Source organism: Eublepharis macularius, chromosome 9 (genome assembly GCF_028583425.1).
Source record: "Eublepharis macularius isolate TG4126 chromosome 9, MPM_Emac_v1.0, whole genome shotgun sequence".
Classification (NCBI taxonomy): domain Eukaryota; kingdom Metazoa; phylum Chordata; class Lepidosauria; order Squamata; family Eublepharidae; genus Eublepharis; species Eublepharis macularius.
The window spans coordinates 73,621,817-73,632,455 of NC_072798.1; the positions used below are offsets into that span (position 1 = coordinate 73,621,817).

At 45.6% G+C, this 10,639-nt stretch overlaps 1 protein-coding gene across 1 annotated transcript; it reads right to left on the reverse strand.

Annotated features, from left to right (window-relative positions):
• Positions 1-2,594: 2,594 nt before the first annotated feature.
• LOC129336117 (uncharacterized) lies at positions 2,595-6,349 on the reverse strand. Its single transcript, XM_054989126.1, has 4 exons — positions 5,698-6,349; positions 5,515-5,589; positions 4,615-4,701; positions 2,595-3,193 (listed from the first exon to the last, which is right to left on the reverse strand). The coding sequence occupies exons 1-4, from the start codon at positions 6,182-6,184 to the stop codon at positions 2,730-2,732; spliced, it is 1,113 nt and encodes a 370-aa protein (XP_054845101.1). The 5' UTR covers positions 6,185-6,349; the 3' UTR covers positions 2,595-2,729.
• Positions 6,350-10,639: the final 4,290 nt, after the last annotated feature.

A 10,639-nucleotide genomic window follows, 5' to 3' on the forward strand; every position in this document is an offset into this window, starting at 1 on the left:
ATTTCGCTATTACAATTTATCGTTTAAAAAAAAATTGTGACATTAACGGAACGACCAGTACACAACACTCTGGTGTGTACATCATCCCCCTCTCCCAGTCATTTTAAAGGTAATTTTGAAACCCTCTCAAAATCTACAACGCTATGTGTTTGTTTGAGTGTGAGTGAACATTGCCCACAGACACCTTGAGCATGCAATGGCATTCAACCCTCATAGTGTGTTCTTCCACCACACAAATCCTTTTTTTTTAAGAAAAAGAGGGGCAACAACTGACACACACACACACCCCTCGCCGTGTGATCTGAAGCAGGTAACAAAAAGAATTGTCGTGGAGAGGGATTGCCTTTTTTGCCTCTGTGATATAAACATTTGGTTTACATAGGTGGGGTGGTGTGCAGGAATGCAGTTTGGTATTTCCCCCTACTGTGTGACCCTAATCGTTGCACAGTTGTTGAACACCTTCTCCTAACCCTCCTTTGTCAAACCTCCAAATTTAGGAATACTGTGAAATATGGGGATACAAGTTTACCCCCCCTCCCATCCAATTCTTCACGAATCCTCCTAAAATCTCCATGGTTCTCTATGGGGAGAAACGTCTCCCTTCATGGTGGCTCTGGGTGGCATTGTGAAAGCAAAGTAAACACAACGTGCAAGGCACCTTATCCGACCTGTTATCCCACTCTCCAACAATTTCTAGTTAATTTGTTACCTGGGGGGATGTTTTGGTTTACCCCGAAAAACAGTGCCTCATACACCGCCAAACACCTGTCTCCAGGGTTAGGAAAAATAGAGGCCTCTGTGGCCCGGGGTGGAATTTTGAGTCCAGAATGGACCCAATTGTCATGGGCCCGTCTCACACCCGTTCTCGTTCCCTCTAGCGAGGCACAAGACGATCCCAATTTGGTGGGCCACTTAGTGGCCTCAAAAAGATGCTGATTTTTAAACCACCAACGGTCACCTTTATTGCCAAAGGGTGAGAAGAGAGAGACTTGTGTGGATATGTGGATCATTCAATTTAAATTACACCAAACATAAGAGAACCTCCACCCAACATTTCAGAATGCAAAAAAATCCTAAATTCAATTTACAAAAATAACCCTTTCAGGGTGTTTAAGAACTAGACATCGCTGAGTGATGATGATTATTTGATGCACAGTTTGCCTGATAGCACTATGACTTTTTTTTTCCTTTCTTTTTTCTTTCTCCCAGATAATGGACGGTTTCCGTAGAATGGGTTTCCCGCACTGTGTGGGAGCTATTGATGGAACGCATATCCCGATCTGCGCTCCTGGAGGCCGCCCAGATCAGTACGGCAACCGCAAGAACTATTCCTCGATTCTGCTCCAAGGCACAGTTGATCACCGCGGAAGATTTGTGGACGCCGAGGTGGGGTGGAGTGGGAAGAACCACGATGCCTTCGTGTTCGCCCACTCCGCCTTCTGTGTTGCCATGGATAGTGGCTCACTAATTCCGGGAAACCCTTTCATGGTGGTGGACGGTGTAAGAATACCCCCGGTGGTCATTGCCGATGGAGCCTACCCCATGCGTAGGTGGCTTATGAAGCCCTACGGGAGAATGGCAACCACACAAGCTCAGAAAATGTTTGACACCCGCCTATCGCAAGCCAGGAACGTGGTGGAATGTTGTTTTGGAAGACTGAAGGCCAGGTGGAGGTGTCTGTCACACCGCCTCCAAGTTAGGGAGCACAACGTCATCGCTGTGGTGACAGCATGTGTTGTTTTGCACAACCTCTGTGAAAGCCGGGGACATCCCATCACTGGCCGCGGAGCAGCCCCAGAGACAATACTTGTTTCACATGGAGAGGGACAAGAGTTGACCACCCATCACAGGCATCTTGCCGAAGGAAAGGTGGTTAGGGATGTCCTGGCCAAGTATATGGGCCTAGATTCTACAAGTTGATGTTGCCTCCCTCGGTGCGGCAAGTGATGGACATCGGCTAACCTGCTTCGAAAAGCTGCTAAACCAAGGGGAACATAAATGGTCTCAACCAGCAACTCTAATCTGTGTAAATAAAAAAAAAATTTGGTTAACTGAACTCAAAAGACTATTGATTATTGGGGTGCTGTCAGACAAGCGGTGGATGTGAATTCAAGTCCTGGCACATGCAGACAATACATTCCCACACAGCTGAGTGGTCCCCCGCATACATCGTTCACAGTTGGTCATGGTATTTTTGGCCAAGTCTGGAATACGCCCCCCCCCCCAAATTTCCAATTTGGACTGCAAGTGCTCCTCCCAAAGATACAACTTAGCCGCATGTTGCAATCAGGGAGGGGGGGAAGCGCCACTTGATTGGTAACTGCTGTGTTTCACTTTTTGCAGGAAGGCTGTTTAGAATGGTCACTACATGAGTGATGCCACTTACACAAAGAAACACAAATGTGATTCTTACTGTGATTTCATTGTATTGTCTGATGTTAAATATTCCTAAACTTTGGGGATTGCGTTGAAAAAAAAAAAGGGAGTCAACATTGGAAACGATTGGCCATCATCTTATACCCTGATGATTCCATTTGATCCCAGAAAGTTAAGAATTTTAAAACAGACATACATGACTGGGGCGACAACTCCTTAACACACATTTATTTCAAATACAATAGATAAAGACCATTAAGGGGTCACCAGTGCAATGGAATCTGTCAAATGAATTTTGCTGCCAAAAACCATGGTATGTGGCAAATAAGGAGGGCAACGCAGAACATAGCTCCTCAAAGCGTCAGCCTCTCCCTGGCTTTGCCAACACAGGAACGCCTCGCTGCTGCCTTCTTCGGGGTTGCCTGTGAGGCAGGTAGGGCGGTTTGCCCATAATCGTGTGTTGGGGGGATGATTTGACGCTGTTGGGCGAGCATCTGTCCCAATGACTTCAAAGTGTTCACAGCATCAGACATCACCGAAATGTTCTGTTTCCAGGCCTCGGCAAACTTCTCACTCTCCATTTTAGTGTGATCCAAGAATTCCCTCTGAATCTTGTTCTCATCAGCCTTCCAACTGCACAGCATCTCTCTGTCCGTTCGCCATTGGGAAACCTGGACATTGTGCTCCTCTCGAGAACGGCGCATCATATCATCGGCTACTCCATAGAGTGCTGCGTTTCTGCGTCTCCTGTTTCTTAGTTGGAATAGTCTTGTTCCCGGTGAAACTTCTGCTAGGCATCTGTTATCTGCCCCGTCTGCTGTGGATGTAAGTCAGAGCAACAGATCAATAAATTGTTAACATCTCAGACATTATTCAGAAATCTAAGCCTGAAGAAAAGGATGCAACATGTTTTTTGGTTGGCCAGCAGCAGGCTTCATAGTTTGGGCACTTCCCCATGACTTCCAAAACCCACATAACAGATTTTGGCCTAGTTCATCCCGTCGCCCCCGCCGAGGCCAATGTGTTGCACATTTTTTGATAACCATGCATGCACAAGCATCAAGGTTTTTCCATAACGGGAAGGCTTTTACAATGCCACTTGCCATATGGGTTGTGCAGAAATAACATGGAGGACATACTGGCAGCAGTCAAAGCTATTATGTTTAAAACTGCGTTAGTGAGAGAGACCAATTTATCTGCTTTAGATAGCGAGGAGACGTGCTGTGTCCCGATCTGCCTTTTACACCAATGCTGACCAACGTTGCTCTTGCAATGTTCCACAGTGAGCACATTCTGACCATTTTCAATGTTATGCCAAATCAAGAATTTCCTTGAAATCCTGACAACATCAGAACATATGTGGTGGGAGCAACCATTAAAGAGGATAGGTGATCCAAGACGGTGTCTGGGTGTCCCTCAGAATTAATTTTTGGAACCGTGATTCATGTCAGTGCAGATCACATCAACAGTGTTGGCATTATCAATTGAGGGGTGCAAGGTGCGGTTCAATGTGCGCTGCAGATCTGAGAAACCAGCCAACAAATGCGATAAAAATTACATTGACAAAAATCTCACATGATAAATGGGAAATTTCAGCTACCAGTGGGAGAACACTACACTGTTCTGGGAAAATCCAATGCAGACTGTAAGGTAGCCGTAGTTTGTCCCAAAATTTTTTTTTTTCTAACCTATGCACCCTGCGTGGCCGATGAATTGCAACACACATGAAAATTTCATACGTTCCATTTGGTTCAGAATGGGGACTATGCATGCTGTTCACAGTGAAACAGGTGACAGATTTTATTGCACCAGGTGGGGTCTGGGTGAGCTCGGTGACACCTGGCGTGGGCTTCTGGGAACAAAATTTTTGTTTTTTTAATTCATCTTGCAGGTAGGTCTGTGTCCATAGGAGGGTCACACGCCAAGGGGATATTATGGTCTTGCTGTTGGGCTTACAGAAACTAACAGGGCAACTGCCTTGGAGGCCAACAGTCGCACACAAAGAATGGAGATTTTGGACATGTGACATAAAAGGAACGATTGTGAGGCACCCTCCGGCCTCCCAAGATGACTCTGCTCTCTCCTCCACTTCTCTCCCCCCCTCTATATTTGACCATGCTCTGTTTCATATGTCAGACAAAGATAACATGATTCAGGAGAGCTTATGCCACTCTGCAATTGTCTCTTCTCATAGGTGCAACTGGACTCTTTTAGATTCTGCAGATCAACTAAGCTTACCCGTGTTATAGCGTGAACGATGCCCCAGGGGAAGGTCTGAATCACTGTCGTCGTCCTCCATTGCGTTTGCACCTGTAGTGTCGTTTTCTGAAAATTGATAGGTTTTAAATGTGATTTGTTTGAAAAACACGGGGATGTGATATAGATAAATACAATTCAAACATTCACTTCGCAGGCACTGTCTTCTGCATTGTCCTCTTTTCTTATTTGTATCTGTGCCACTATCAATATATAAGAGATGATAGGAGCTGTAATGGGACGTCTGGTTTTTTTTTGCACCACTATAACGACAAAGAGGTGGCCCTGAAAACCTGAAACAGATTTTGAATGTGCCCTCTGTCATCTACCCCTTATTCAGCCTTTTAGTGGACCGGAATGTCTCACACAGAAAATTGCACCAGTCCATGCACCCGTCCACGGTCTCATATTCCTGTGTTCATCTGTCCCTGAAGCTGGGCACTGGGTTTATATGCTTCGAGTGTAGAGATTGGAGTTCAAGTCAGGCATCCATTAATGAAAAGGAGACTGATCAAAAATATATTTGAATCCAAAGCCAACTCCATCCATGCATTTTGGTAAATATAGAACGGATAAACCGTGGTGTTGCTTGCATGGATGGGCTGGGCAGGAGTGAACAGTTGACCATTTGAAACCATAAGTCTAAGACAACCTCCACGGTGTGGCCGATGATGTCACATCATCCCCATAACTGACAGACCTCCAAACCATCCCATCACTGACAGACTTTCCCATATCTTGCAAACCTGAGGTCGTGCCCTTCTTTTCCCCTAAAACAGGCACTCTCATCTTGGCGTTCCCACTCTCGAGATGTCTTCAGCCTTTCCAGGGACTGTTTTTGGGTGGGCCACCATTGGAGCAACCTGTCAAAAAAATGCTCACCCTTGTCAGCAAGTCCATCTATGGTGCGGTCAAGATCCTCTTCACTGGCATCGGTGGATGATGACGAGTTCTGCGCTATAAACGTGAAATCAATAAAGGTGTTACGATTTCATAGACAGGGAAATGTGAAAAGGAAGAAAAATCATAGCTCTGAACTAGAATAATCAACGCTCCATCACTCACGTGCTGCCATGGGATTTGGAGAAGAGCACCACAGCGGTGCAGCATCTATCGTCTGCATGTCGTGCGAGAAGAGTTCCTCCGATCCCTCCATCACTTCCCTGGGGGCGCTTATCTGCGGGGGTCCTTGGGCAAAAGAAATGCTTCGCGCTATCCGTTTAGGTTTAACACTTGCGTCCCCTCTTAGAATACTGTCCAGCTCACGAAAAAAAGGACATGTAATGGGGCCGTTTCCAGAAGTGGAATTGTGTGCCATGACGCGCTTGTACTCCAACCGCATACTTTTTGTTTTGTTCCTGCATTCCAATGCAGTGCGCCGATGACCACGCGAGGACATCATTTTGGAAATTTTTTCAAAGTTGTCTAAGTTCCTGTGGGAGCTTCTAAGGGCTTCCTGTATCTTGTCCTCCCCCCAGAAAGAAAGGAGGTCCAATACCTCTTTTTCCCTCCATGTCGCTGATCGTGGAGCCGCAGGAGCAGTGGCCGACATTTTCAAAAAACAATTGTTTATGATGGTGTCCGCAGATCAGAGTGTCGGTTGCTCTTCTCTCCCCACGTCTGCAAGAAAGCAAATGGAGGGCAGTCCACTGCACTGTGATCCGTCGACCAAGCACTGTTCTCCCGCCGGAAATCCAAGCCGTTAATTGCGCATGCGCTGTAGCCACCACCCGTTCCTTTGCCTAATTAATTTTACTGTGACAAAATAACGCTATGACGAATTTTCGTGGATGCATTGGCACGCCAGGAAGATGTTTCGTTAAAAGGACTGTAATGCGATGTGAAAAGTGAACCAATTTGTTGATAAGAAATCAACCCCTGTTCTTGTTAACAATGCTTTCTCATGCTTCACTGGAACTCAAGTAGCAGAAATAAAAATTATTGGCCTGAAAGGGCCTTCCCATGAGTGTGGGAGAACATAGTGTTCATTCAACAGCATTTGGCGCCGAAATCAAATCCTCAACACCGATTGGTCATCCTGTTTAAGCGCGTCCAATCAGCAGCCTTTTTTTCCGCGCCTTTATGGAGCCGTTATGAGGGCATGCTTATTTATGTAACAGCACATTTTCGGTATTTCGTTTAGGAACAAGTATGGCAGCAGCGGCAAAAGGAGTCTTCTGGCGGGATGAAGAGGTGGAGACCCTGCTGGACCTCGTTGCACGCTCCGGAAAAGCGGCGCGTGTAATGAGGAGCACACATCTGCCCACGAAGCTTATATTTCACAAGCTGTCGAGGCAGATGTGTGCCCGTGGTCACAGCAGGACCCCCGAACAGTGCAGATCGAAGTTCAAGAGGGTGAAGGGGGACTTCTACGGGGCGCTGGAAGCCTGGCAGGGGATCCCTCGCCAGAGTGGAAAGCCCCCGTACTTTGCGTCCATGATGAACCTCTGGGATCTCGCCGGAAGGCCAAGCTGGCAATCCCGTCATCATGCTGGTAAGAACCTCTTAAAAGCATTTAATTTTAAATTAACAACGCTGTTAAGTGCACGTCAATGTGGAGAAACTAGGCAAAAAGTTAGATGGTGGGGGGAGAGCTGAGATTCCATTCCCCCCCCCCGTAATCGTCGCACAACGCCGTTTTATTGCAATAGCGGTTTTTTTTCTCCTACAAAGAAACCTTTTTTTTTTCTGCTCGGCGTGAGGGACCCCAAGTTTGGGAATGTGGCATGTGTCGAGCCGCTGTGTTCATCACGGTGCACAGTTGCTGGTGTTATCTTTGTTGCACCTTTTTGTCATGAATGTTCCGATTGCAATGGTTTGATGGAGTGTGCCAACATTTCTTCTTCACTTTGCAGCCCTTCTCCGTGGTAGAGCTCCCACCGCTGCCGTGGGGGAGGCAAGAGCAGACGAGGAGCAGGAGGCGCTTGAGGTGGCTGGGGAGCAAGCTTCCTCTGAGGACCCTGCACAGGGATCACAACAGGCACCCCCTGGTAAGCATGTATTTGCCTAATATATTCTTCCCCACCTAAAATCAGGCAGACCAGCAACTGATGCTTTCCCACACCGTGCACTTGACCATCAACCTTCATAGAATGTGTCCATGGATGAGTGGGACCACATTCGCTTCCACACTTCCATGGATGGAGGGGAAGTTGTATATGACAGTGGTGCCCCAAGCACGGAGCATCACCACCCACCGGCCTTTTCCACGATTTCAAAAGTGTGCTGTGAAAAAAAATAATTGCCAGCCTTTTTTTATCTCCTTTGTAACAGCAAGAAAAAAAAATTAATGCTTTCCGATGTTTTATTTGCTGGTGCTATAACAGAGTTCCCATTTTTCTGTAATCATTGAAATGAAATCAGAGAATCTGGAGGTTGATGCCACAGTGGATCAGCCAGGATGTTATGACTGCTGTGGCCAAACCGTTTTACAAGATTTTGATTTCTTCCTTTCATTTCTGAAGCTAGTGCACAGGAAAGCCAACTGGAACGGTCGGAGGAGGGTCCCTCAACCAGCAGAAGGTCTGCTCCCCCAGGAAGAGCCCAACGCAGAGGGATAGGAGATCTGTTCACGGCCATGGAGAGGATGGAGGAGAGGCTAGGATCATCCAGTAAGTTTTTGCTCTGAATGGTGCTGTCACCCTTTTTTTGGGTGCCGTCTCTCAAAAACACTTTTCTTTCCCAAATTCAGTCTCAAATGTGCAAGAGAGGTTGAGCAGCGTGGAGGACCGACTAGCACGCCTGGGGCGGCGAGTCAATGTGATGGAGCGCCGTGAGAGAAGGAGACATCGTCCCTCTGCCTCTGGGGATGCACCCTGATTGTTCTCACCACTGTATATAGTTACCCAAGTTTTCTTCCCCTTCCCCCACAGTTTATTGTTGTGCTGTTCATTTAAAAAAAAAATTTTTTTTTGTGGTTCTCTTTTGCTTAATTTTTTCCTTAAATTAAAAAAATATTTTCCATGATGTCACAGTGATATTTTCTCTGTACGTGGTCCATGTCTATGCATCAATAAGATAGGTGTAATGGCTTTCTGGACTGTCCACTAGATTTCCCAAATAACAATCAATGCCCACCCCCTGTTGGTGCAATGTCCCACATCATCATAGGTTTTCTCTGCACCCCCTTTTTTCTAATTTCCCGCATCCCCGGCAAACACGTGAAGTGTTTGTATTTATCGTGACCTCGAACTTCATTAGCCTTACCTGCCAAAGTTTAGTCTCATGTGTCACATTCTGATTGCCACAGTTGACTTGACACAATTGTAGGTTTTTTGGGACATGGTATATAAGTGGCAAATGGTGGATTACACTGTTCCACAAGCACCTCACAAGCATCCCCCCTGTCATCATGTCACCAGACTCAGTTTTCCAGACGAGGGAAGCACTGACAATTTAAGGAGCATCACCCCAATGGCATAATTGGGCTCTAAATTGCTGATGTTGAGAAATAATGTGATATGACCTGCACTTTAAATGGCCCAAGAAACTGGTTGTTCCACCACATCACATGGAGACATCAAGCTGAAATTTGTTGGCACAGCGTAATACAAAAATACCAATTCTGATTCGTCTGGAATGTGCCGCTCCTGGTGTTACCCGTTCTTCCCTCTCAAAAGCACAGTCCATTAATGTGGGAGATGAAATCAATGGGTGAAACTGGCATTGAATGCATGATTTTCTGAATGGAGTGCTGAATCAATCAGTCCCCAGTGTTTTAGATTGGGTGTGATGGAAATGAACCACACGTGACGCCAAGTAACAGAATTTACAGGCGGGCCCCTATCTGTGCTGGATATCCAGATGTGTTTTTTCTTTTACTGGCGTGGAACAAAAGGAGCTGTTTAAAAGTGGAGGATGCCGAACGACACTTTGAATATGATGTCCAGAATGATTCTGCTGATATCCTAGGTTTCCCATTCATCACTCCAATCGGGGGGCCAAACGTCGTAGTCTCCAGCCTGGTTGGCACACAGGTTTGAGATGGGTTCCAAACACGAAGAACCACAAAGAACCCACAGAACGCCACATCACAACTTTAAATTTAGCATTCTGTCTGTATTCACTGTATCTTCAGAATGCTTTCTCCATTGTGTCCCCAGGCATAACACCAAATTTCACAGCAAAACAGGAATGGAAATACAGATAAGATTTCAAGGGAATGTATTTTAAGTTCATGGATGTCAATGTGGAACTAAAAAATTGGGTCACCAGAAATAAGAAGCGTTTCTTTAAGAGCAACAGAAAGGTGTTCGATTTTCAAAATGTTTTCTGCATGTTTTTGGACAGCATTTCCCCCGTTAATCCAAGATTGACAAACTTTCTTTATCTACTAATATTTTTGCCAGGAACACAATTGATTCCTATTCTGTCTGTGCGGCACGTAAATCTTCCCTCGATTCTCTGATCCTTTTTTTTTTCTAATTTTTTTTTTTAATGAATCTTTGGAATAGCGATATTTTGTTATGTGGGAATAAAAAAAGTATTGCGCCCAGAAAAGGCACCCTAGCCAAGTGTCCCCGTGGTGCTCAACCTTCGGTCGTGACAGGCACCAGCCACGAGACGCACCCTGACCAAACGATTTAATAACATTCCAACAAAATAATTCCGGGTTGGACTTTCAAAGCTTTTTATTTTGATCAATCGTCACTGCGTCACGATGACTTAAGTTTTAAAAAAGGCAAAAAAATTAAAAGAGACATTTCTCAAGGAACAAGAAACACAGCTGATTTTAAAAACTTGTTTGTGGTATCATTCTAGAGCACTGTATACATGGGCCGAGGCAGGAGGCGTTAGGACGGCAGTTAAATGTGATCTTTGTTGCGCTGGAACACACTACGAAATTTCGCTATGACAGATCAATTTAAAAAAAAAAATTAAAAGAGGAGGGGGGGGAAGAGGATATTCGGGTGGTTGGGCCACTAAAAAGATGTTAATGAGAAAAAAGTTTGGCTTTTGAGAAATCGAATGTTGCTGAACCAAGCAACGAAAGCAAATAAAGGGGAAA